The sequence below is a fragment of the Aquila chrysaetos genome, chromosome 1 (genome assembly GCF_900496995.4).
Source record: "Aquila chrysaetos chrysaetos chromosome 1, bAquChr1.4, whole genome shotgun sequence".
Lineage (NCBI taxonomy): Eukaryota > Metazoa > Chordata > Aves > Accipitriformes > Accipitridae > Aquila > Aquila chrysaetos.
Genome location: NC_044004.1, coordinates 11,887,153 through 11,913,800, shown reverse-complemented (window position 1 = coordinate 11,913,800; position 26,648 = coordinate 11,887,153). Strand labels below are relative to the sequence as shown.

Here is a 26,648-nt window from a genome sequence, read left to right as displayed (position 1 = left end):
TAGTGTGAGCAGGGCAGGGGCAGCTGAACCGAGGCTCAGGCCGCAAGCAGAAACCCTGCAGTTGGCACTCTTTGAGCCTGACTTACAGCCAGGTTCACAGATAGCAGAACGGAGAGCATATGTGCGAGTCACAGGGGTGAGGCGTTGGAGTCACTGCCAGACACTCACTGCAACTCACGGTGCAGACATACGCAGTCCCAGCTGTTCCCGATTGCCTTGTATCCCCGTTATGGGATCTGGCTGCGACCTCTTTTCCATTCCCGTCTTCCTGTCATCGAGGGTAAGAGCGGCAACACGGCCCGTTTCTATGGCTTCCTTTGGTCTCTGTGCCCTAGACAATTATATATGCAACCTTAAAGATCAGATCCTCTGGATCTGTGTTGCATCTACAATTGTAACCGATTGTTTTAATGCTGCTGGTATTGCAAAGCCAAAAGAAACACCGGAGCAAGGCAAACCCTACGAGACTCTGTAAATCCAAACTTGTCGGCTGAACTCTATCAAAAATCCTCACCAGTCTGTTACGAGGTAAAGAGCAGAAATACCTGTTTGACTGGCAGATCCCAGCTAAGTTTGCAATACTGAGAACATCAACAGGAAAAGAGAGGTAGAGAATTTGTAAACAGAGCAAAGCAAATGAAACTAACTGAGATGAAAATAAAGATGAAACTGTAAAAATATTTTTCATGACTTCTAGAGCATTCGCATCCTTTTAAACAGCAATATTTGCAGCAATCTGAGATTTATAAATGTACCTCAATAAACTCTCTTCACAGCGGTAAAAATAAGTCAAGCAAAACTGAAGTGGTCTGTGATCAAGAACTCTCCAAACTAATCACTGCATATAAGGCTGCCTATTCATTTAGTCCCACTTAGCATTGCTCAGCAGAGAAGATCCCAGTATATATTTACACATCAAGTAGTAAACTGCCTTATGTATTATTTCTGAAATTCCCTGCAGTCCATGAATCCTCAACTCACATACCTGTGAGGGGAAGGAGGTATATGACCTATTTTCTAAAGTGACAAAAGCTCTTGCATGACAGGTTCTGTGGCTTCTTTGTATGATATGTATCAAACTTTTAACTCCTACTTCACCAAGGATTTCAACATACGAACAATGTCACAGGGATTCGATTTTACTTTGTCATCCTCTGAAACAGACTTGAAGGAACACAACTACTGTATGCTCAGTGCTCCACATTTATACTACATCCAGTTATTTCACTCCATAAACCAGTACGGGTGAGGAATTTAATTTTTCCCCCCCCTGAAGCTCAGATGAGCTTGGCAAGAAGGAAGAGGAAGAACGTGGGACAATCACATTGCATCCTCTTCTGAAGTATCAGAGTGTGCCCCACCCTAAAAATGAAATGACAGAAGAGGTACTTGAAAACTTCCAAGGAACTGGATGCTGTATTTGTAAGCAGCTACTACAGAGCAACAACCGAGATACCACACTTGTTCCTCATATCCACCCTGAGGAGCAACTGTGGTCTGCTACTGTTGTACAATGACAATATTACTCAAATCTAAAAATAACAGTTTCTAAATAGCAAAAAAAATCCATATTACAAGAACATTAAAGTCTTTTTAAAATATCACTAGTGATATCTTACAATTGAGGAATGTTTATTTTTCATGGCCAAGTGCATTTAGACTTTGCTTTCCCTCAACTACAGGTCAAACAGCTTGTCCTGTAGGATCAGGAGAATCTCCAAAATAGAGTTATTGATCAGTTTGACTAATGCCAGTAGAAGAATGATTTGCTTTTACAGAGAAAGGGCGAAAAAGGGCTCCTAAGGCAGACAGAAATATTCACTGAATGGAGTTTATATTCCTCTCACATTCCTCTTCTGAAATGGAAAAATAAATAACCGTGCTTTGTGCAAAACAATACTCCATCTAGATTTCAGAGCACGAACATCAACTAATAAGCTGTGAAAAAAACATTCCAACATTTCAGACGGTAACAGTTAAGGACCTTGACACACTGCTAATGGATCTTGACACAGGGAATAATCTAAATTCAGAAATATTTGCCTTAAGGTTATATTTAAGGATGCAGACAGCGAGCCAGCAAATTGTCCAATAATCCCAAAGGCCCATCGGCTGCCCTGCATTTGACGCCGGGCTTGTGCAGAGACACAGCTCCGCCGGCAGTGCCCCCCCTCATCCGGGCGCTCACCGAGCTCTGCTTCAAAAAGCCCCAAGCAGCACAGCCCACTTCCACACAAATATGTTTTAATTCATATTGTGAGTGCTGGGTGCTTGGTTTGAGAACCCAAGGTCCGAAGGTGAGTTAATGGCCCCAGTAATCCTCTAGCAGGACCAGAAAATGCAGCGGTGAGCTTGAAGTTAACAATAGTCAGGAGAGATGCGTTTCCACTGCTAAAAGCCTGAATTTCTGTAGTGTAGAGGGGGAATGATTTGCCAAATTAGGCAGAACTAAAATCAGGGTTTCCTCACTTCTCCTTGAATGTTAGCCAGTCCACTGCATAGAAGAAGGTAAGAGAGGGAAAATGTTCCCTCAGCAGCCATGCTTTAATTAATTTTTCAATTTTCTTCACATTTCTTAGCCCTCTATGTTTTTATGACAAAGTTGACTATTGGGCATTAAGTACATAAGCTATTAATGTCCTGAGAAGCAAAACTGAAAGTATACTGTCTTTAACGTCACACTGAAATGGCAGTAAGATGGGTACAGATACCAGCCATGGAGAATGCTCATTACTGTACAGATGCTGCACTGCAAACAGGCAAATTGGCAAGAAATAGATCTTGCTCACAAAGCCAAATGTCTGGGATTTTTAAAGCATAACTAGCCACCTTTCCAGAGATCTGCTGCAGCTCTGGGGCAGCACGTGAAGGCCCATGGCAGCCAGGAGTTACCAGCTGATGTACCATCACCCGATAACCTCTTCGGACCCACTTCATCCTCTCATAGCTGTGCTGTACGTTCTTACAATCCAAGAACATGATGCCATTTAACAGATGCCATACACTGAGCTGAAATCCTTTTATAAAGAGCTGTAAAGAAGAATCTTCAACCGAAATCCTTAAAGAATCCTAAGATATGGCTTCCTATGTTTTATAATCTAAGAAATCATATATACTCTATGCAACTCAGCTTCAGAGGAAGAAAATACCGTCAGGAAATAAGTGTCATTGCTTATTTTTTCAGAGAAACATGGCTACAATGGCGATGAAATGAAGTAGTTCTGTTTAATTACAAAACTTGGAGGATTGCGTGTTATAATCTGCACACATTCATTAGTTGGAGAACTCCAAAGCAAGTTGACCTCTTGCTGCTCCAATCTAGTAACTCAATGCTCTCTTCTACTAGGGTTCAAAATGAAGGGCTGAGAGTAAAGCACTGTATCTATCTATAAAATATACCACAGTCTGAAACAGTCATACTATTGTCTCTAGAGAGGATTCCTATCGGCCTATTTGCATGTGAACTTTGAAAAGGAATTAAGCATGTCCCAAGCAGAGCCGGACCCTGCATGACCAACCTGCGTAACCTCTTTTGCAACCAGAATCACCATGTTCCTGCTCCATTTGGGCAGTGACACTCCATTAGCTGTTCTCTGATCCACGCAATCTAATTCTCCCTCCAATATAATAGTTTAAAGATTAAATAGCTGTGTGAATTTGTGTCATGACATTTAATTTAATCTAATCTAAGATAATTCACCTAGTATGTAATTAGCTCTGTGATTCCTTTTTTTGCACTTAAATAATAGACACCATGTTACCCTATTTCTGGGAATTGATGGGAACCTAATTTTCGCAATCTCAAATTTTTAACCTACTGTGTTCTTCTTGCTATGATTTCAAGATGGCAAAGAACTGAGATATTAGACTGATAATGATATTATAAACTCTTAAAAGTACATTTAGAGTCCTAAAAGCACAGCCATGCCATGTTAATCTCCTAGGTATAAAAAGCAGTGAATGGGCTCTTCCTTAGAAATCATTTCAGCCAAGACCAATGGTAAATAATATGGAAGGCAGCTGAGAAAAATCACATGTGGAAATATCTAATTACAACGTATGTAATAATGCATTTGAGGTGTGTTTTACTATGCCACACAATCATATGCTTTCTAGATTTAAAATTATAGCATGAGTCTGCAGTCCATTAATGGAGAATGATGGCTCCAAGTATGTATTATTGAGCCACTTGAAATCATATTACCTGTACCTGTACATATTATGAACTAAATCAAGTTTACCAAATAAAAACATATCTAACACCAAATCTTATGGTTAAAACGGCAAGGCAGGGTCACAGGTTACTTGAAACCCTCTTGATACAGATAGCTAATGATGTGTTGCATCAGCACAAGAGGGGACGCAGACTGAGCGAAGGTTTCTGGAGTAACAAGCACAGATCCACAGTTTACTCCATCTCAAGAGTAACAGGAGGAGCAGGGATTTCTCCTGAATTACCAAACAGTGCAGCAATTCCTTGAACCTTATGTGGGGCTGATTTTAATACCACATTGCACCCTTATTTTCTTTGCAGAACCAGAAACATCTTTCTGTTACAGTAAACACCAAACTTTGAATTATAGCCTTTGCATAGTAATTTTGGTGGAAATCTTTCGGAAACTGATTTTAGTCAAATTGTGGCATTAAATTTGCTATACAATACTTGCCCCATTATGTTAATGGAAAATTTCCATTGATTTTGCAGAGTAGATGTGGGCTTCTTACATTTACCAAGAAAATTGATTGTAAGTTGTTTACATAGTCCACGTAGACATGCACAATCAAAATCTGGAAACATCAAAGCTAAACCTATACTTAAAACCAATACTCCTAAAACTGCCAGTTAAACTTTCAAATGAGAGCTAAGAACTCTCAGGGGTTTTTTCCACTCTCTTTTTTTCCCAGGATGTTATTTTCATCTTGGCACCGTTCATTTTTGCTATTTCATTTACACCATGTTTGGTGCAATTACCGAGATAGAATTGTGTTAAGTCTCCTCTGCACTTGACTGTTACGCACTAACTTTTCTACTGGGTTTATAACTTTACAATCTATTTAATTGGTGTTTTAAGCATTACAGAGATACAACTTTGGACTTTAATATTCCCTCTACCAGCCCCAGTTCTACCACTACAGAATTTAAATGTTTCACAGTATTTCATGTTCTTCAGTTCAAAATTACAGACGAGTAACCGAGGATAGGATTCTGTGCTGGAGTTTAATCATCTCCAGAGCAGATGTCACCATCTGCGTTAACCATCTCAATTCCCTTTAGAGACAGAGAACAGACTCGGGATTTCTAGCGCACGATTCAATTCACCCTGAACCTCTGCTCTCACCTGCACTCCTGGACACCTGCCTTGGCCTGGACACTTCCCCAGAGAGGACCAGCACGCTGGCAGTGCATATTTCATCCACAGACCACGCGGGAACACGGATGATCGGCACACATGGAAATGTCTACACCTTCAACAGACACGAGGAAATGCCAAACCGGGTTTTTAGCCGAAGTCTCCGGCAGGTGCCTGACCTCAGGTCACACACTGTTCTAACAGGGAGTTCGTTTTCCTCTTTGTTTGCACTAGGCTCTCATTTGGCTCGCTGTGAGGATGTGGTATGATTAAGCATGTTGACATACAGAGTCACCACGTAATTGTAGCTATTCAACGTCTCCCTGTTGTTGTGGCAGAGGGTATATTTAGCAACTACAGTTACCCTCAGAAATGAAATACACAATCAACTCTCAAAGCCTCCCCCTTCCCCCTACGCACAACCCTGTATTTGCCTTAAAGACTGTAATATTTTGTGATGAGCTGCGCTCTGAAGTAACCACCCCCCGCTGCCACACAACGCAGATGAACGCTGAATCGCCGGAAAACACAATTCCAAGTCAGTTCTCAAATTCTGCATGTACCGCAGGATAAATTACTTTCGTATCGCCCTGGGCAACCGTACCCCTCCGGCTGGCAATCCTAGCCAGGGCTCCGTGAAACCTCCGTGATCCTCACCTTCTCTATCCCCACGGTATCTCGGCCGGCAGAACAGGCCGAGCTTTTAACCTAAATATCGCCGTCTGAGGAGCCGCGTGCTCCCACCCCCCGGGATGCCGGGCGGGGAGGGGGGGCAGCAGCCTGCCAGCCGCCCTCACCCACACCTCGGCTGCGGAGCCGGGGCGAGACAAACCCCCCCCCACCACCACCCCCGCCCCGCCCCGATCCGATCCGATCCGTGCCGCGGGGTACCGGCGGCGGGGGTACACAGACCCGGGGCGTCTCCCGCGGCGGCCGGCCAAGCCCGTCCCGCGGGGCTCCCCGCCGGGGCTGCGGCCGACGCCCGGGGCGGGGGCGGCACCGCCGGAGCCCCCGCGCGGGGTCCCGCCGCCCCGGCAGCAGCCGCAGCTCCTCCCGCCCGCCAGCGCCCGCGGCTGCGGCAGCTCCCCTCCGCGGTACACACACGCGTTGTTTTCTGCGTGGGTTTTTTTTTAGTTTTTTGGGTTTTTTTTTACGTTAGTAATTTTCAGCCGGCTCCCCCTGCCCGCAACCCGGCGAGCGGCCGCACCGCGACGCGACGGACCCCCGCGGGGCAGCCACAATCCCCCTCCCCCCCGTTCCAAAATACAAAGGCGGGGGCTCGGCAGCCCCCCGCGCTCGCCTACCTGTGCCGGTGCTCATGGCGCGCAGGAGGGGCCGGGGCCGCGCCCGCCGCCGCCACCGCTCCCCGCCGCCGCCGCCGCCGCTCCCCGCCGCCCGTCACCGCGCCCCCGCGGGCGGCACCATCCCCGCCCGCCGCCGCCGCCGCCGCGCAGCCCGCAGCGGGGCAGGCGGCGCCGCGCTCCGCCCCCCGTCCCCGTCCCCAGTCCCCGTCCCCGGCAGGTGCCGCGTTCCCTCAGCCCCGGCGCGGTGCGGCGGGCACCTTGGGAAGTGTAGGCAGCTCCCCGCCGCCCCGCGCCGCCGCCCGCGGACTACATCCCCCTCCGTGCCTTGCTGCGGCCGGGGGGGAGGCTCCGGCCCCGCCGCTTCTGCGGGCAGACCTGCTGCAGCCCCCGGCCCCGACCGCCCTCCACTAGCAGAAACTTCCCCGCCGTTTCGGCCAGAGCCCTTGTTCTCACCCTTGGCTCTCCATGCAGCCCCGCTGTGCTCTGTGGGTGAGGTCTGCATTTTCCTGCCCTACTGGTGCTCGGTTTCTGTGATGCCCGAGCAAAGCAAATGGGTGCACAGGTGCTTTAGCGTGTCCCCAAAACGCCCAGGGAATGACGATGAGGATGTTTGCATTGTTCCTCGGCTCAGCCTAGACTCCTGGCAGCGCTGCGCCGCACAGATGTTTGGCAGCAAGTCCAGTTGTTCAGGAGGGGAAGGCAGTGCTTTCGGGAGCAGGTGAACTCTCACTGATGCTTCATATTTGAAAGTACAAGGACACGCAGTGTTTTGTTAAAGCCAGCTTATGCAGTATTTCATCAGTCTGAAAACCTACTATCGTTCTGGAAGAAATAATGTTTTAAGAAAACCCAAAACATCTGTTTTAACAAACCCAGAAGGAGCCAGCTGTAGTTACATAAGCGTGCTGTATTGCACAGCTCCTCTGATGCTGACTTCAGGCTGGGTTCTGGGCAGCTTGGAGTTACAGTAACAGCAGGAAGAAATAGGGGTGTGAAGACAAGACTTGCATTTATATCAGCCTGCTTATTGTGCTCTTTTCCACCAGTGGTTATCTAAAAGTTAAAATTTAGCTAACAGTTGTAACCATAAAAACCTGCATAACTTTCCCATCCTACACCTGTAACTGAAGTGAGATGAGCTCTGTAGCAGTGCCTACGTGTTGTGATTTGATAGGGAATTGTGATCCTCGGCTCTGTGTTAAGTAGAGCAGCACGGTTTGGCTCCCATGTCGTTCGACCAATACGAATTGAGAGCCCCTGGAGATAATCACTGCCTTGGGGAAGAATGTGGACCTACAGTCAGAGCAGCCATACGGGATCAGACAATCCAATCCAGTTCCCCGTTTCTGACAGTCACCAGCAGTGGATATCTGCTGAGGGGACTTCCTGAGCCAGATGTGTGTTCTTTGTATTGAAGAACCTTCCATGGATTTTCTTCCATTATCTTGTCCGGTTGTTGTTTGAACCCATGCACGCTTCAAGCAACTACAGCATCCTGTGCAAGGGATTTCACGGCTGAACTACATGTGATGCAAAGAAACACCTGCTTTTGTTTTGAACCTGCTATTTGCTGTCTTTATTTGATGCCCGTTTGTTCTTGTAGTGGAAGAGATAGCAAACGTATCATTCCCTATTCACTTTCTCTGTGTCACTAATGAATTTATACAGCTCTATCAGATTCCACTCTTCACTCCTACTCTACTTAGTCATTCCTTAAAACTGTCAACTTGTAACTTCAGTAGCACGCTGCTATCTGTCTCTTTCTGTCATTTGTTTTGGAGTTGCATCATTGATTGTTTAACACCACGTTTTGCTAAGCAGTTTTATTACCTGTTTTCCATCCTGCAATTTTCTACCACCCATTTTCCATTGAAAGCTCTCCTGAGCTGCCCATCTGTACTGAAGCATGCCAGCTGAGTTGCAGCTGGCCTTGCAGAACTTCACTGAGATGCAGATGATGCATGAATATCCATGTGTGTATGTATGTCATGTATCGCACTAGTAGAAATGTGTAGAGCATCTCAGTTGTGGCTACGCAGCAGCATCCATCTTGTCTGTTCTGCATTCATGCCAATGAGATCTGGCCTCCAGCATCAGTCCAATTTGTATTTTTAATCATGAACTATCTTTGTGTATAATAACCATCATAAGTTCAAGGCAATCTTTGAATGATGCTAGTACGCCTGTGGCTATGTAGAAGTGTTGCTTTAAAAGCTAAATTAGACATAACTTGTTTTATTGAAGGCGGTGGGTGTGCAATCCATATTGGATGTAATGAAGAGGAAACTGCCTTGGGCTTTAAGGCTGCGAAAAGATAGTTTGACCCTTCTGCTGGGCAGCAGTGCAGAAGGAGGCTGCACACTAAAGCCTTTGCTTATTGATTGCAGTGAGAACCCCAGGGCCACAAGAGGATTTTGTAAGTTCTCTCTACCAGTCGTAGAAACAACTGAAAGGCCCAGGTTACTACACAAACACTCAGAGTGCCTACATGGTGCCAGACTTTAGGGAACACTGTGAGAAACAGGTCATGGACTTCAAAATTCTCCTCATTTAGGAGAATGCCATCTGCCACAAGCTTAATTAGGAGACCCCATGACCCAACAGAAAAGTCATGTTCTGCCACTGGTAAGACCCCATTATTCCAACCAATGAACCGGGGAGTAATCACTACTTTCAAGGCCTACTGTCTAAAATGGATCTTCTCCAAGCTTATCCAAGAGACAACAGGTAAGGATAAGCCCTGCCTGAATCACTTTTGGAGATCGTTTAATATCATGGATGGCATAGATGACACTAGCATTACTTGGGAAGAGGTCACATTTCAGTGTATGAGTGGTCTATGGCAAAAATTGCTGCCAGAGTTTATTCTGAATTCTGCGGGATTTGATGCTATCCTTGCTCTCCAGAAAGACAGCATCTCTATTGCTAAGGAAGTTGCCTTTGAAAGGGTTGATTGCAAAAGTGTGGTGGAATTGTTGGCTTCACAGGTAAAGTGAAACCATCCAGAAAGAGTTGGCAAGAAGGTTTACACTGAACGACTTAAACCGAGCATCCAGTCTCGCAGATGAAACAGCTGAGACCTGTCACAACAATGATCCGTCCTGAGAATGGGCAGACACACTCATCGGGGCACTGTAGGATTCAGTCTCTTGTTACCAATCCAAATCTCAGGCTAGTAGGCAGTCCTCTCTTGATTTTCATTTTTAAAAGCAATCAGCTTCTCCAGCCACTGAAAAGAAGGCTGAAAAGTCAGCCTCTAAACTGTCAGCACTTTGCACCCCTTCCGTCATTACCGGAAACTGAATTGGCACTTGGCAATCCTGATGATCCTGCTTCTTCCTCCACATCCTCAATGTCATCCTGAGTTCTTTTAAGAGCATCACTGGTTTTTGGAAGAGCTTAGAAAACCCTATGCGAGGCAAAAAAGTTTACTTTTTAGTACACAAATGTTTTCTAATATTTCTCCACTAATGTTACTCAGACAGTGTTATGGAAAACTTATATTGCATTTTACTGTCCCTGTGTATTTAAACTGTATGTGTTTCTTAAGTACTTTCACATATCTTGCTCTATTATGTTAGCTGTATTGGAAAAAAAAAAAATCTTCACTAACTATTGAATACCTAACCATCCCAGTTATCAGAAATGCATCCTTATGAAGTAAGGGAATATATGTTCATGTACCTTTCCTCGACAAGTAAGGGAATATAGCTTCATGTAAAGGAAAAAAGAGTGAGCACTTTAAATGTAAACGAAAACAGAACAATCAATATAGTGTATATTCATTAAGAGATATTAGCATTACACTTGACTGTGTGCTTCTATATGTTAAGTATACTGCAGATTTATGGACTGACAAAAAACACATTCTTGCAGAAGCTGGTGTAGCTCAAGCAGCCAGAAAGTTGTTTATTTTTTTCCCCTGTGTATTTAAGTGAAGTTAACCACATCAAAAAGTATTTCCCTTTCTTTTTTTTTTCCTTTTATTACCTTCAAAATTCAGGGAATCCAACTGGAGTAATATTCAATTAATAATACTGGTATTTTAAAATTCAGTTGCACAGCAAAGTTGTCATACAATATTGTTATTTAGTGCTTTTCTTGAAAAAGTTCAGCTGAAGCAAGCAAAAAGGATTGTTTCTAATATTTCTGAACTTTCCAACAATGGCTAGGCCATGGGTTTCCAGCACAATAAATTTATTACTTTTATTTGATTGTTTGTCTGCAAAGCTTTTTAGGTCATTGCCAATTGAGTATGGAAGGGGTCACATTTTTAAAAGTATCTCAGTGACAGAGGCTCCAGCAAGAGGGAGAGGAACTAGAACTTCTGAACAGGGAATGAAGCAGAACCTTTGTCTCTTCAGCAAAAAAAAATACTTGTGAAAAAACCATCATCCAGCCAGTTGCCAGAAGTGATTTACATGCTAATCCAGAATATAGACCAAAAATTCAAGTAGCTGTTTAACTTGATGAAGTTGGCCCTTGGCTTCATGTTCAAAGCTGACATAGTATCACAAGATATTCAGGTCAAATAGCAACTTGGACTAAAACTTAAAAGAACAATTAGTCAGTTTGTGCCAGCTATACTATTCTAAAAATTCTTCTAAAAATTTCCTGAATGGATATCTCATGGAAAAAAAAAATCAGAAAAAACTCACATAAATTAGATACCCTTTTGTAAATCCTACTGTGCATCTCTGTATTTCATGCCTTTAAATTCTATTAGGTAGCCCTGAAAACTGAGCTTAAGCTCCTAAGAAACTTCGGTATTTCTTTACTTTTTAACCCGAAACCTAATTATTAGGCTTATATTCACTCCAAGCTGCTGTCTTTTGACAACTATTATATCTTCTGGAAGATAAAAAGTAATCTTACAATTTATAGTAATTTATTTTGAAGTGCTTATGCTTTAAATGACAAATTAACCCTCAAATGTGTTCTATAAATTTCCAGAAATGTGTCACCTTCCTATTACTTCAAAAATAGCAATTATTTTGTATCACAGAAGACTAAGAACCTGGCATGACATGCTGTCATGACCCCGCTTTTGCTTTTTACTGATTCTCTTTTGTGTGAAGAAACCTTCCTAAACAGCTGTGTTAAAAACATTTGCACTTTTTTTTTTTCTTTTTTTTTTTTTTTTTTTTGAGTCATATGTTTCTCAGGAATTCAGGACTCGGCTACTTTGGCTGGGTTACAGTCCTGTAACTAGACCCGAACTAGTCTAATTTCATGTCTAATCCCAAATCTAAGTTATGACTTTTTTGACATTAAAGCTACTATATCAGGGAATTACTGCTTCTGGGACGGTTGCCAAAATAAGCCATGCTTGTGTTTGTAACTTGTTTGTGCCTGTGACAGTAGTTACCTCTCTACCACCTCACTGTGTTTGTTGTATTGATACAACACTGATAGTAAATAAATATAAGTCAGGTCTAAAGTTTCAGAAGAATAACAGGCTGGGATCTTAAAATGAGATTCTGGGTATGGAAATAAATTGCCAACTATTCACTGAGCCAGAAGTACACATGTTTATAAATAATGAATTAGCGTGAAGCAGCTGTAATGAAATAATAACGTAGCACTATATTGAGATGTCTGCATCGCACTATCAAGATGTCTGTAGCAACTTTTATGCAAAGCTCCTCTCACACCGTGGGCAGAATATAAATATTGCATCAGCAGTTATAACTTAGACATCAATTACCCATTACAAACCTAAATGCATTATGATCAGTAGGTCAAATAAAACTCCCAGGCAAAGTTTGAAAACAGAAAGAATGAAATAACATCAAAGGGAACAATGGCCGAGCATGAAAGAAATCTTTGTTACAGTGAGACAATCAAGGACTGTTCTCTCATGTCAGCAGTCAGCTTTTGGAAAGTTGGTCAGAACAAATAAATTTTAATATCACAGGCTGCTGCATATGACAGGAAGTCTAGCAGGTAATGATTAGCGTCAATATATAATTTATACACAAGAATGACAAGCACCCAGGTTACAGCAATGAAATGTGCAGAAATACAAATGCAAAGGCTGGTTTGGGGAAGAGCCAAGACAAAACATGAATAATATGAAAGTCACTACACTTGCAAAAACACTGGCAAAAATTTAATTTTAATTTGAGAATGGCAGATGAAGCTTGCAAGGATTTCAGTCCAATGTTACGCAGCCTGTGTAACCAGTGATATCAGTACTCCTAACTGGAAACATGTAAATAATGTTGTGCTTTCTCTAGTAAACAAGCGAGAAGTATAATACTGTCCCTTTTGTGCCTGTTGCAGAGAGGTTAATGCTTATTAAGCATATTGTGATCTCTTGCAAATGTGACTCCTTGGAAAACTACTCTTTATGTGAAGCTACAGCTTCTCACTTGAAGTAGAAGATAGTACAATCCTTTGGCCCCGAGTCAATTTAACTCTGTTTTGCAGTACAGGCTGATGTACGCCGATTTCCTGTTGCTTATCCTACATTGCATCTCTAACACTGTTCTTATGTAAAAAAAAAAATACAGCATCATGCTAGCAGAATTTAGACTCTTCCTGGGTGATAAAATTCTCACGTAGCACCATCTGTAAGTGAGGCTTTGCCTGGTAAGATACATGACAGTTTACAGAAGCTTTTGGAACACCCTGCCAGGGAACATACCTGGGCTCGCAGACATCAGTCCCTAGAAAAACGCGGCTGTGACCGAATACTTCTGCGTATGTCCTCAGCTGCATCAAAGCTGCCTTGTACTATCAGTATTGCTTCCCAGGCTTAATGATACCAGGTGAAGATCCCAGTCTGTATCTAATGTCCTGGGCCAAGCCTACTTAAAAGATAACTTAAAGTTTTTAGGTGATGTTTGTGGGTAACATATGCACAGATGTCAACTAGAAAATAAGGAGGAATGGAAACATAATATTTTTCTTCCAAACATGGGAGAAAGTGGAAAAAATACTACTGAATATGATGAATGGATATGACATTTAGTGGAGTGAGCCAAGAATGTATTAATGCTTATTATAATTTTTCTTTTTAGTTGCGTACTCTTAAATGTATTGAGAATCTTTTTATAGCATGCTCCTACACATTCACACCTTAACATCATTATTGTCTGTGATGGCAAGGGAAAGTATATTTCACTTAATCAAAAGTCTGTAAATGGCATTGCAAGATGGCTCAAAGGCCAGAATTTAAATTGGAAGCATCTAGAGTTTTGACAATTTTCAGATCCATATTCACAAAAGCTCCACTGTGCCTCAGATCTTCTCTATTAAATAGAAAATCTTTCCTCATATTTCTCAAGACTGTTGATTGCACTATACCTTTTAAAGACTTTGTTCTAAGAAATACTGCACCAAGCATGCCAAGGCTGGATACTTAAGAAGCAGAAAGTGTTGTGCTTGTTATGTTTATTACTACCTTTTTGTATATTTAGCTGTGGTGTCTGTGGCCAAGTGGTCTAAAAAGATACATATAAGAGGAAAGATGTTACTAGAAGTTGTAATTTCGATCTGCAGATAAAGCTGCAAAAAATGGACACCATTTTGCACACGTGAGCACTTCTTCAGGTCTCAACTAGAGGGCAGCAGTAATTTGGAAAAATCCCAATTACTTTGCTAGTTTTACAAGGATGCAGACTTTTACAGTTATTTGTTAAAGTAAAAATTATCAATATAGGATTTTCTATACTGTAGACATTGTGGTGGCTGGAGATGTTAATCCCAAACTATAAGAAGATAGTATTTGGGGCTACCTTGATCAAAGGGAAAACCCTCAGGTGGCATGCCTGCCACCAACATTTGTTCTGTTGCGCTGACACTAAACTGTGTTGCACCTCATGAACGGCACAGAGATTATAGGATGATAAATTGCAGTTCTACGATCATTTCTAGCCTGGTGGCTATCTATCATTTTGGGTCCTCCAGGTAGTCCTTCAGGCATGTTCTTCCACAGAGCATCAGCAGAGGCAAAAGTGACCCTTCGTTTCTACTGAATCCATATTGAAGTACCTTTCCTCCACTTTGGATGCCTAAGTAAGTAAAAATTTACTTCCTCAGTACCAAAACTAGCTCAGGAGATATCTGTATTCCATGTATATTCAAGCTCCCATAAATAAAGTTCCCTCGCCCTGCATTTTCTAGCACTAAGAAGAATCACCAAGCAGATGGGTAAAATTTCAGTACTGCAAATTGAGTGTTTCAGTGTAGAGATACGGATTGTAAGTGCTGTTCTGTTGAAAGTCTTTTTATCCATCCCAGAAGTGCTTTAGCGCCCTAGTAAAAAAAAGAGTGTGAATATGTATATAGAAATATAAGAATGTATCTCAGATAGTATACATTTATGCAAATCCTTAGAAGGGAGAAGGAATTGAAGCAGAGCTAAATATTAACTGCTGCTGCTCCTCCCCCTTCTTTCTTAAAATCATGGAGCCATGGCTTTCTACTCCAGTCCTCATAATAAACAGTTTCAGATGTACTGATATAGTTTTCTCTGTTTTAAAAGCTAGCAGGAAAACTGTGACAGAAGTCTCACTCAGGAAAAAGCCTTGACTAGTGCCCTTTTCTGAATGTCTAACAAGGAAAACAAAAGGTTTCTCAGAAGGAAAGGAGATACCAAATTCATTCAAACAACAAAACAAAGAATCTTAAATCAATATATCATTACTTAAGTATTTCCTGGCTATCTGTAAGGTTACAAATAATTTCTTAAGAATAAACTCATTTCTACCTGCAAACTTCAAGCAGCTGCAAAAACTCAACCTTTAATGAAAAATCAATTAACCTGATTATAAAAGGAAGTACCTGTTTTCATTTAAATCACCTGCAATGCTATAAAAGGTGGGTTTTTAGACTGAGGAGGGTAAAAAAAAAAAAATATATTTTTTTTTTAAAGTAGGTGTTCTATGGGAGTTTATAAATTGAATTGTATGTAGACAATTTTTTTCCCCCTTTTAATATTTGGAGTTTTGTAGAACAGTATTGTTGCTTCCATATCAACATGTGTTACCTAAGTTCTTAAGGCTTTGTCAGATGTTTTAGAAGCCTTGTTTACCAGGTGGTTGGTTAATCCCAGTAGATAAGAGAAGATACAAGAAAATAAATTTCATTTTCAATATTTAAAAAAAAAAGTAGAGAAAGCTCATTCCTTATACTGGAGTTTGTGAATACAAGCTCTCTGAATGTTTTTGGTTTTGGGTCATGGCAAAGTAAATGCTTTCCATGCTATGTGCAGCTCAAAAGTTTGTGCCTAATTAGGGGAGGTTGTTATCCCTGTCACACAGAAAATAAATCCTGGTGATCCAGAAAGTAAAGGAAGGACATGATTAATTTTCTAAGTGGTAAGTGCTAATTATAATTTTTATTCTGAGCTGATGAAACTGTTTTAGAAGGTTTCTCTTTCTCTAATACTTGGAGGCCTATGGTCCATGTCATGGCTGAGACAGAACAGGGAATCCTACCACAACCTTCTTGCCTGCTGGGATTTAAGTATGAGCCCAAATCGTTTCCTTGGTAGGAGCATGTTGGGGTTTCTGGTCCATGGCCGAAAATGTTCTCAAGTGAGTAACAGTGGCTCTTGGGAGCTGCTAAACTTAGGAGGAAGCTCTGTCAGGTGTGTACCATGTTATTGCTTGTGCTGGGGAATAACAAGCTCGGTAACATCTATTATTAACATTTGATAATTGTAAGTAAACGTAGCTATTATTTAGTGAGCTGGGTAAATAGCTTAGGAGCTGTTTAAGCAGTGTAACAGCTGGATGTTTTGACTCAGCGTTTTCCTGCAGACAACAAGGCGACAGCATTTCCGAACAGATGGATGGCAGTATATTTTTCTTTTCATGTTTTCTGTTTTTCCTTTCTGAACCAGACTATGGAGCTGGGGTGGTGTTTTTTTCAATACCTGGGGGAAGTAAAGCTATCTGGGTTCCAACCAGGCAGAGGAAAAGATGACAGAACTCCATGAGAAAACACTTTAACTCTTTAGCTAGGTCTATATGCAGTTACTGTGGAGAGATAACATGCTAATCAAAAGGAAACATACGGCTAAACCTGTTTCTGTGGAAGTTTTGTGTAACCATAGTGTGAACATGACAACACAACTAATATCCATGCATGCTGCTAATCCTGCTAAAATTAATATAATGATTTGGGTAAGTTTGCTAATTAAAAGGTTGCCACTATGAGTTCACACTTCAAGCTGGATAGATTTTACGTCTAGGGGCTCAACTGATATTTCTTTGTGAACTTTGCAGTACAGATTGTATTACATTACATTTCTTTTTAAGTGAATGTATCTCCTTCACTGGATGAAATAGGAACCACTAGAGACTAATGTAGCCAAGAGAGCACTATCTTGTGTGATTTCAAATTTGTCATGCCAGCTGTAAATAGTGAAGAATGCTAACTTCAGCAAAACGTGAAACAAAGAGGATCTTTTAATGATACTGTTCAGCAAGGGGAAATAAGCTTTGTAACACTTAGTGGACTTGAGATGAAAGAGATCAGGCAGGAATTTAGTAAGGCGGGTGGGAAGAGCGCTTCTTGCCTAAATCTGGTGTTTGCTATCAGTTATCAGTGAATAGTCAAACGAGTTACATTTCAGTGTGCTTGCGTGTTAAAGATAGTCCCTATGGCAGTGGTCTGTTCTTTCATAGGTAGGTCCCCAACTGTGATGGAATAATAGTTGTACTGGAAGGTATGACTCGGGCTTAATATTAAAATGTGTTGTTTTTCCTAAAACAAGCTGCTGTAGTGAAAAATGGTCAGACAAACATGCAGCTGCAGAAGGGCAGACAAACAGGATGATGAAAAGCAATGCCAGAGAGAGACAATTAGAGGAAGTGTCTTGTTTCAACAGGCAATGTCCTCCTTAGCCTCCCGGCAGCTTCTTTTAATAATCCTGAAAAGATCAGGGACAACCCAACATAAACAGGGTGATCAAGTCTTCATGAAATTTTAATAGTTAAAGAAGTATTTTCAAGCCTATTTTTTAGCATAAGGAAGCATGAAGAGGTAGCACCATTTCTAGTGATTAAAATGCAGTATAAGGGATGCGATAACTAATACGGAAACCACTCTGTGTTACCTTTGTGTTTTTCCTGTTTGCTACAATATATTGGTCTCTGGAGTTATTTCATGAGAGCAGCTGTTCACAATTTCAGTAAGGTTATTCACTTCTATTTCTGTAATGCAGATTGGTACTGTTTAATAAGACAACAGAAAGTCTAGGGCCAACTTTTGATGCCATTACCCTGAAGATGAAGACTTTTGTTTTTCTTGTTTCCACTTAAACTACATGTCAATATACACCCCCAAGAATTGAAGTACTGTGCATGGCATGATGAAATACACTTTGGAGTAAAATCATAGAGGAAGCTGAAGATTCCTGATCTAGTTGAAGATGTCCCTGCTCATTGCAGGGGGGGTGGACTAGATGACCTTTAAAGGTCCCTTCCAGCCCAAACTATTCTATGATTCTATGCAGGTATTGAAAAGGGAGTTAAGGAGCGTGGAGTTCAGTTGTTGCTATTTTGTTACTTGTTTCCTTAAGTGAGTTGCTTCTCTCCTAATTTCACTTCTGTAAAATAAAAACTGGATGTATTTTTTTGAGATTTTAGGGACACACTAATCAGTGGTAGATTCTACAATGATTCGGCCATAGAAATAGAGGATGGATTGGATGGATTGATGGATGGTATTCATTGGGAAAAATATAGGGTTAGATGACTTTTTTGGTTTTTTTTGCAAAACTACCTTGAGTACACATAATAGAAGAGGTGATAGGAATACCAGTTAAGAACTGAGGTTATAAAATGTAACCAAAGATTATCCATAAATATACAAATAAAATAACTGTGATGAAAAGATTTAGACATTTATGAAACTCGTAGAAAATTAGTCAGTAAAATGGTGACAGAAATGTGGTATTTCATGCTGTTGGCATAGCTACTACATAAATTAATTAAACCTGAAATGGCATGCTTTGCGTACTGCATTGTAGTGCAATATCAAATTAATTCCAGTGGGAGGAGAGCCCTGTGGGATGATTGGTTAGTTGTGATTTACACAATTACTTGAATACCTTCCAACTTCATAATTTCTGGAAAGATGGAATAGTTCCCAAGCATACTGCAGGAACAGATTGGCCGATCAGTGTGAAGTAGCGTTTATAATTTATGTTAACATGGCGTGACGGGATGAAGTAAGGTAAATGAGAGTATGATTTGTAATTAATACCTAGTTTATAAAGTCTAAAATCAAATTTTAAGTGCATGTTCCTTGAGACAGATTAGCAGGAGTCATAATTAAGGTCTTTAAGGCATCTGAAGGGTCAGTTTTTTTCTGTTCCCCCTGGCAAGAGCTGTAGGAGGGCAGCAGTGCTGCACGGGACAACCCATCACCTCAAACCACATTCTCCAGGTGCTGCGCAGTGCCACAGGCTCTCTCTGGCTGTTCGACGTGTCTCGGGACAACACCCCCCCACCAACACACACACGACTGGTCAATGGCCTGATACCTCAAATGTTGGGATGTTGCCGACTAGAGATGTCTGAGATGACAGATGTATGATCTTTGGGGCAGACACTGTCTGTTTGTTCTCACGTAGTGCCTGCTGCAATGCAGCTCACACCGATGGCATGTGGGGTACTCAGTACTTACCTGTAAGAGTAGCATAACTGTGACTAACTCTATGTGAAATTTTCAGTATGTTAGGGAAGACAAGAATATAAAAACATCTCCAGGTGTGGTGGACAAAAAGCAAGCGGATTTGAAATGGGATGGATTATTTTCAGTTTCTCTCATCCTTGCTTTTGTGGACGATTTAGGATATAACACCTGGATCAGTGATAAAAGTCTTGTGACACAGAAGATATGGTCTGCATGTACTTCACGACAGACTTGCTTAACTCCCCAAACTGATATTTAATGCTGCAGAGTGCATGATAGATCTGCAAAACTCTACACATCTGCAATGTAAACCCAAGCATGTCAGAGTGAATTCACTGTCAAACAATTCTTCATCAGGCTTTTTGTAGCTGGAATGATAGCGAGAAATCTAATTCTGTGATCAAAAGCAAAGTGTCAACAAAGCCTGGTACTCCATCTGAAGGACTATTTGTTACTTTGTCTGAACAATGCTTGCTTAGCACAATGGCCTGGATGTGTCCCATGGAGCCTTTTAGCCACTAATGCAAAATGCCAATGTGAATTATTGCTTTGAAAAGCAGGAGTGTGTGAATGAACCTTCCAGCACACTTGATACATCTCTGCTTTGCATAATGAACTTTAGTAGCTCAACTCCATGCTCATGAATGTTTCTTTTAAGAAAAAAAAAAGGTTTTGAATTAACAGTATCAGTTAATAGACAACTTTCTGTACTTGCCACATCCAAGCCGGGCTGTGCAATCAACAGGAAAGATAAGAAGGTCAAACAGGAAGAGCTGTGCTGGAGTCAGTTTTGAGCAGAGCTGAGGAAGGCACGGATCTGTCTGCTCTTTACCAGCATGTTACAGCAAATCGGACTTGGAAAAGGTAGGAGAAGTCCTGTGCTCTTTATCTGCATGTCCGTCTTTTGCTCTATTTGAGGTACTTGTGGTCTGGTATTTGACTGTAGGGTTTTTGGCAACGTATTAGAATTGCAGCCTGTTAAACAGGGGTAATTTCAGTAGCGTTTAATACTTTGGTGTGCCCATAATGAAATGACTGGAAAATATGTGTAAATGTGATCTGTCATGGTTATAAGAACCTGCTCGGAGTTCCTGTGCTGCTCTCTGTTCCCTCTTCTAGGTACTGTTGTGTGAGTTGAATGGCTATTCAGTAACAAAAGCATTCTTCCTATTTTATTCCTCTGCGATAGCTGCCACAGGCCAAACTCTGTCAAATCTAGCACTCAGAATGAATTATTGAGATTCACAGATGCCTTTTATAGTTTTCTAACGGTGATCTCATTTTTTTTTTTTTTTAAAGCACCCCTAGAGTTTATGCTTATTTTTAATCAGCTACGAAATTGTGGATTTTGGTCTACAATTGTCAGTACCTAAACTTGGAAATTTTGGACTTATGGTGTTTTCAGAGCTGGATTGCAGGTGGAAAGTATATTTCAGTGCTACTGAGGTATGAAGAAAATTAATCGTAAGAGAGGGTTAGAACTTTTAAAGGAAGCTATTGCATCTTTGAAGCTTGCTAGGGCTTTTTTGTTCGTAGACCAACCGTGAAGAATGATACTGCTTGCAACATAGTTTACTAAGAATTGCTAACTAACCTAAAGTTATTTCAGTGATAAAGGAGTCAATCTTCCATTTTTGGAGAGTACTCAGATTCCTAAGTCTGTTTACCGTGATTACAGATTTGCTTTACCTTTCTGTGTAATACATAGCAGCACTGGAGAAAAAAGTGTTAAGAGTTGCCTATACAGTACATAGTATGGATTTTTTTAAATTCATGCCTGTGACTGAATTTCATAGAGGTCAAGGCTGTGGTTTACTTTCTCTGAGGACAAAGTTTATAATGATCTAAGCTGTAAGATGTTTGTAGCCTAATACAGAAGATGTGAAACAAATGCGGGTTGAAACTGGCGAGAAGGAATAATAAAATAATTACTCAAGCATCAGTTTGGGAAAATGACCTAGATTAATTTATGGCAATACAGTTGCAAGACTGAGGTATTGTATGACATGTGGGATGTACAGGAGATGAAGCAGAGCAGAAGATCAAGGGTGTGCACACAGTCAAATGTCCTTTAAATGAAGGCAATGCAGGCTTCACTAGCTGTCTTGCCTGGTTTGGAGCCCTGGAGGAACATAACATGCTGCATGAGATGAGTAAGAATTTGGGGGCTACCAGAGTTCTGTTGTCTCAGGGATAGCAGCAGTGCTGGAAGAGTCTGGAGACTTTAAATTTAGAAGAGTTGCCCCTGATCCACCAGGGGCTCGGGTGAGATGAGATGAGGAGAGAAACAAACAGTAGCTGGTGCTCATTTTCTTTGGGTGAGATAAGAATTGATGCACAGAGGAGCAATGGCAGTGACCTTGTACCATCCAGGAGGTTTCTGATATGTAAGAATAATCCTCTTGGGGTAAATTAATTCAACTTTACATTCACCTCTGGGCTCTGGCTACTTCTTCAGCACTTCTGTAGCACTCCTGTATGACCGCAAATAATATTTGTCTTGATTTCCATCTCTGTAGATCTAGAATAATTATAGTTGTCAACGGTAACTTGAAGCTAGTTATTAGTAAGTTGTCCTGAGCCTCCTAGAGGCAAGATGATGAATGAAAGAGAAATATTGTATTGCATGCAGGTTTTAGGCAACTAGTTTAAACATAATCCATTTTTATATACCGGGTCCTATTCTCATACTTAGAAATGCATCCTTAAAGAGAGAGACAGAACCTATTCAGTGGATATTAGTTTTCTTCTTCAACCCCCTTTAAATGGGAAGGAGTTGGGAGAGAAAGTGTTCCTGTCACCCACAATTCCTCTTAAAACAACAACAAAATGTGGTGGTGGTGGGGGGGGGGGGTAATCCTCAACCTGCATAGTTAGGAAAATAGAAAACGTCAAGCTATATGTTTTTGCTCCTGGTTAGCTGTGTTTTGAAAACAGAGATACAAGCACTCAATGAAAAGAAAGCAGCAACAGAGGGAAAAGCATGATAATGGAATTCTTCTATTTAACTTCCAGTAGGAAAAAGCTGTCTTATTTCCACCTCATATTCAACAGCTGTTGAATACAGACCTTTCCAGCCTGCTGTGCCCTGTGAGAAGGCAAGGGAGAGGTGGTGTGACCTTCTGAGCCTTGCAAGCCTGGACAGGTGCTACCAATGGGTCTGTGTGGGGCAGCATGCCCAGGGAGCTCAGGCCACAGGGAGGGATGACACCAGTGAACCTGGCAGCACTCCTGTAGGAGTTGTTGAGCTGTCCAGTGTCTGCCTCTCCTCTCTCACTGCTCATCCCCACTGCGAGTGCCTGCCTTAGAAAGTGAGGCTCCCCCAGATCAGTGGGCAGTACCACCTCTTGCATGCATGGCTTTTAATAGAGGTTGGCTCCTGGTCTGGAAAAATGGGAAGATCATTAAGTTTTACAGCCAATGTCTTGCACCAAATATGAATTTCTTGGTCAAGCCTCAAAGAGCATGAGATAAAATCTTTTTGTCTAAATTATAAATAAAATGCTTTGTCAATGCACATTGTTGTAAGAACTAGTTATAGAAGACAAACTTACTTTACAAGGTGCGTGTTAGATCTTTAATCCATTTCTTCATCTTGTATTTGTTGCTATTGACAAATAGCTAGTTGCTAGGAAGTATAATGGTAAATTAGCATAATAGGTTTATGAAAAATCTCTAATGATGAGAGTGACTGAAGTTTAATATTCTCTAAATCTATTTTATAGTGGATTAATGTTTTTCCTTTGGTTTGGTGCCTCTGAATCTGTTTTAATTTGTACTGGAACAGTTTAATAATTGATGAGAAAGCATCAGCATAATAAATATGGTGATTATACCATAGCATTGCTTGTGGGTTACGGTTTTGCTCCTTGGGGTACTTATATGATAGTCAAAGGTGAATAATAAAGGGACAGAGATACCATGCAATTCTATGAAATCTTTGTTACTTGGGACCAAATTTGTATCACTTAGGATACATTTAGATGCTAAATAAACATTCAAAAGGCCCTAGGTAGACTGGGCACCTAGCTACAGGGAAGTAATCTACTATCTTGCTGTCAGTACTTGTACAGAGCCACATGGATTGACATTTGGTAGTTAAGGCAAATATTAAAGATGGAAAAGGAATCTGTAGAGGAGAGCATGATTGTTAAAAATGTTCTTGAGATTTGAATTTTCATTCTGTGTATCTTGGAACAGCCAAGAGAAAACATTGATTAGAATGTACCATTTTTGCTTTTCTTTTGCTAGTTCTGATTTTTTCCCCTTGGCTTAGGATCTGGGATACTATGGCTGAATCTTCTTAAACAGATCACATCCATTTTGATTCATTCAGATGTCCTCCTTGCTCTTGCAGCACCAAGCTTTATAGGTTCATTCACAACCCTGTATGTATAAGTTACCCTTACCAACATGCACTGATGCAAAAGACATGAGAAGTTAATCAATATCTCTTCTCCAACTTAAATGAAGTCTAAGAATTCAAGTCACAGCATATTTGTTTTCCTAAATTTTGTTGAGGATGATATTTCTGCTTGTAGATAGGAGCTGATGGAAAAAATTAATATTCTGAACACTAAATTTCATTTCTGGGATTAAGGATAATCCTGATCTAAAAGTAATAACTAGCTTTGGATTCATAGAACAATTTAATTTAAGCAACCACCTTTGGAATTAAATTATCCTTGATATCCCAATATTTACGTCTTCATCAACAGGAGATACCAGTTTTTACAAAATAGATGCAGAAGAGTGTTTCATTCTTAAGAGTGAAAATTGCAATGCATTACATATAATCCTGGTACAGTACTGAAAAGAATGGTGTTAGCTACTGTCATTACTTTAAGGAAAAGATCAGCTGTATAAATGCAAAAGCATATCCCTAGCAGAGCAAGTTTAGTCTCTGGCAGGCCTGTATTTTTAATCATTTATAGCTACGTTATCAAGTCTGATAGGCAGTTTTTCAGGGAAGTTAGCAAGCGAAACTGAGATCTGAAGTCATAACTACAATGTTAACTAAATAGGCTAGTGGAAATACTCTTTTTTGAGAAAAGGCATTAAAATCACTTGTGTTTGAGTTACTATCTGTGTTTCATAGATGTGTATGAATTTATACACATAACTTTACATGGAGAACTGTGATGCTACACCACAAAGCATCTTTTGAAAATCGGCCTCACCACTCTTATAGGCACTTTTGAATAAATGGCAAAATGGGACAATGAAAACATTAAAACAACATCCAGCCTAGATTTCTTCATACTTCATTAACTTATGTGCTTATGGTAGATATGGTTATGGTTTAATTCTCTGAGTTGGTCATAGCACCTGTAAGTATACCTCATTAATTTTTTATAATTGCACAACATGCTTCTGTCTATATATAGGTTATTGCTTATTCGGGTGCTCCATGGGCTAAAGGTTTCAATGGCTACAAAACAGAGTATGAAATTTGCACAGACACATCACTGCCTTGTCCCACGTACCTGCCTACCATGGCAGACAGCTAGGAGCTGTTGTGCTGTTTACGTTGGTGCCCAGTTTGCTCAGGTTTAGGGGTCTAAGACATGAAGCTTGGAGGGCGAGAAGTGTTGGAAGGCATGTACGCGAGGAAGCAAGCCAGAACAATGTGCTCTGGCATACCCCATTGCATGGTGAACAGAGAAGGGAGAAATTTCCTGACCAGTCTGAAGGCAGATCATAAGGGCATACTAGGTGACCAGGCACTAGCCTGAGGTTTTGGCAGAGTGAAAGTAATCTTCCATCAACAGCTTCAGCTTTAACCAATTTCTGCTGGAAAACAAATGAGAGAGGAAATTTCACAAAGATTACAAGTTTGTATACTCATAATGAATGTAGCTCATTAACGAGTATGGCTAGAGTAAGCACAGAGGAATTTGAATTAAGTCCAAGTGACAGGACTAAAGTAAAACCTATCCTGTGGCTTTATGAAATCAATTAAAGAGGCATTTGAGAGCCCACTGAGGAAAAGAGTCTAAATATCAGTGGTGTATGTGCTGGCTACATCAGTCACATCCTTTGCGGGTGCATTGGCTGATGGTCTAGTTGCACTTTTCTGAAGCTGAAGTAGCTTGTGCCCAAGAAATGGGATTGCAGGATGTCTCACATCAGGGGCTGTAGAGGGAGCAGTGAAGCTTGCAACTATTTGTGCTCTACTTCCTTTTCTATTCCTTTCTCCTGATGTTCATGCCAAGAACAGTCTTGAGGCCAAGTCTGGCAGCTAGCTTCAGTAGATTACTCTTCTGCTTTACTGCAAAACCTTTTGGATCCTTGCATGCCAGTCTTCCTGCACTGTGGGTTCCTGCAGAAGATTCATTCTTCAGCTGAATTCCTAAAAACATTCCTGCTTGTTTGAATTAAGCATGCAGTACCCATTCCATTCTCGTCACCTTTAGAAAATGACATTTTTTTCCCCTGCATTGCCTCTGTTAATGTGAATGATGCTATCCCTTGGATGATCTGCGTTAAAGCTGGCCAAGAATGAATAATTAGCAGTGGGCACAAGTACATTCTACTTCAGGCATAGGATTGTTGCTATTAGTCAAATCTATTGCTTTGCTGCTAAAGCAGTGATGCCACCTGATTGTAGGAGCTTTTTCTGGGATACATTTGTGTGCTGGACAACAATTCCTCTGAAAGAAGTCTAAAGCAAATACTTTTATGTATATTACAATTAAAAATAACTCCTGCAGGACAGGGGCAGCTCTTAAATATGTGCATGTATTCTGACATATTTTTTTAAAATATATTACTGATTTTTTTTTTTTTTTCCCTCAGATTGTTGATAGTGTTAATTGCATCACTGTGAGGAATTGCAATTATGGAGAGTTCGGCAGTGGCAGGCAGCGCATCTGTGCTCTGTACTAACACCGTCATCCCTGGTCTAGAGGGAAAGCAAGACAGGAACTTGGAGAGGAAAGAAATGGAGCAGGGAAGGTGCAGGTCTGACTGGAAATGTGCAGAGGCCAATGCTGCTGTCTGCACTGACAGGGATGGAGTCAGGGTGGACATGTTGCAAGAAGAAATCGGTAAGACCTCAATCAATATATCCTGGTCACTCTGCTCTTGACTTTTTGCGTTTAAATTACTGTGTTCTTTAAACATTGATTGCTGTGCCCAAGCAGAGAACTGTCATGTGTTTTTTAGCTGAGCTTTTTTTTTTTTTGAAATACAACTGTTAAATGCAACAAAACAAATGGCTATATTTCCTCCATGGCAATACTGCATAGATTGGGCTACCAAATGATCTATATTGAAATTCACTTTGGGCAGACAAATGGATTATCTATTAGTTAAGATAAGCTGAGACAAAAATTAT

General features: G+C 41.1%; 2 protein-coding genes across 14 annotated transcripts in view; one reads left to right on the top strand and one right to left on the bottom strand.

Moving 5' to 3' along the window:
• The window catches only part of ABLIM2 (actin binding LIM protein family member 2), a 145,531-nt gene extending 138,318 nt beyond the window's left edge, over positions 1–7,213 (bottom strand). For 2 of the 13 annotated variants that reach the window (XM_030014279.1, XM_030014305.1), the window contains exon 1: positions 7,109–7,210. In XM_030014279.1, coding sequence (XP_029870139.1) covers positions 7,109–7,157 — 49 coding nt within the window. In that variant the 5' untranslated portion in view covers positions 7,158–7,210. Of the gene's footprint in view, positions 1–6,655; positions 6,792–7,108 lie in introns of those variants that run through there. The other 11 variants (XM_030014270.1, XM_030014343.1, XM_030014325.1 and 8 more) reach the window with 9 other exon arrangements.
• Positions 7,214–20,075: 12,862 nt separating this feature from the next.
• The window catches only part of SH3TC1 (SH3 domain and tetratricopeptide repeats 1), a 33,864-nt gene continuing 27,291 nt past the window's right edge, over positions 20,076–26,648 (top strand). The window contains exons 1-2 of the mRNA XM_030027168.2: positions 20,076–20,173; positions 26,108–26,358. Coding sequence (XP_029883028.1) covers positions 26,151–26,358 — 208 coding nt within the window. The 5' untranslated portion in view covers positions 20,076–20,173; positions 26,108–26,150. The remainder of the gene's footprint in view (positions 20,174–26,107; positions 26,359–26,648) is intronic.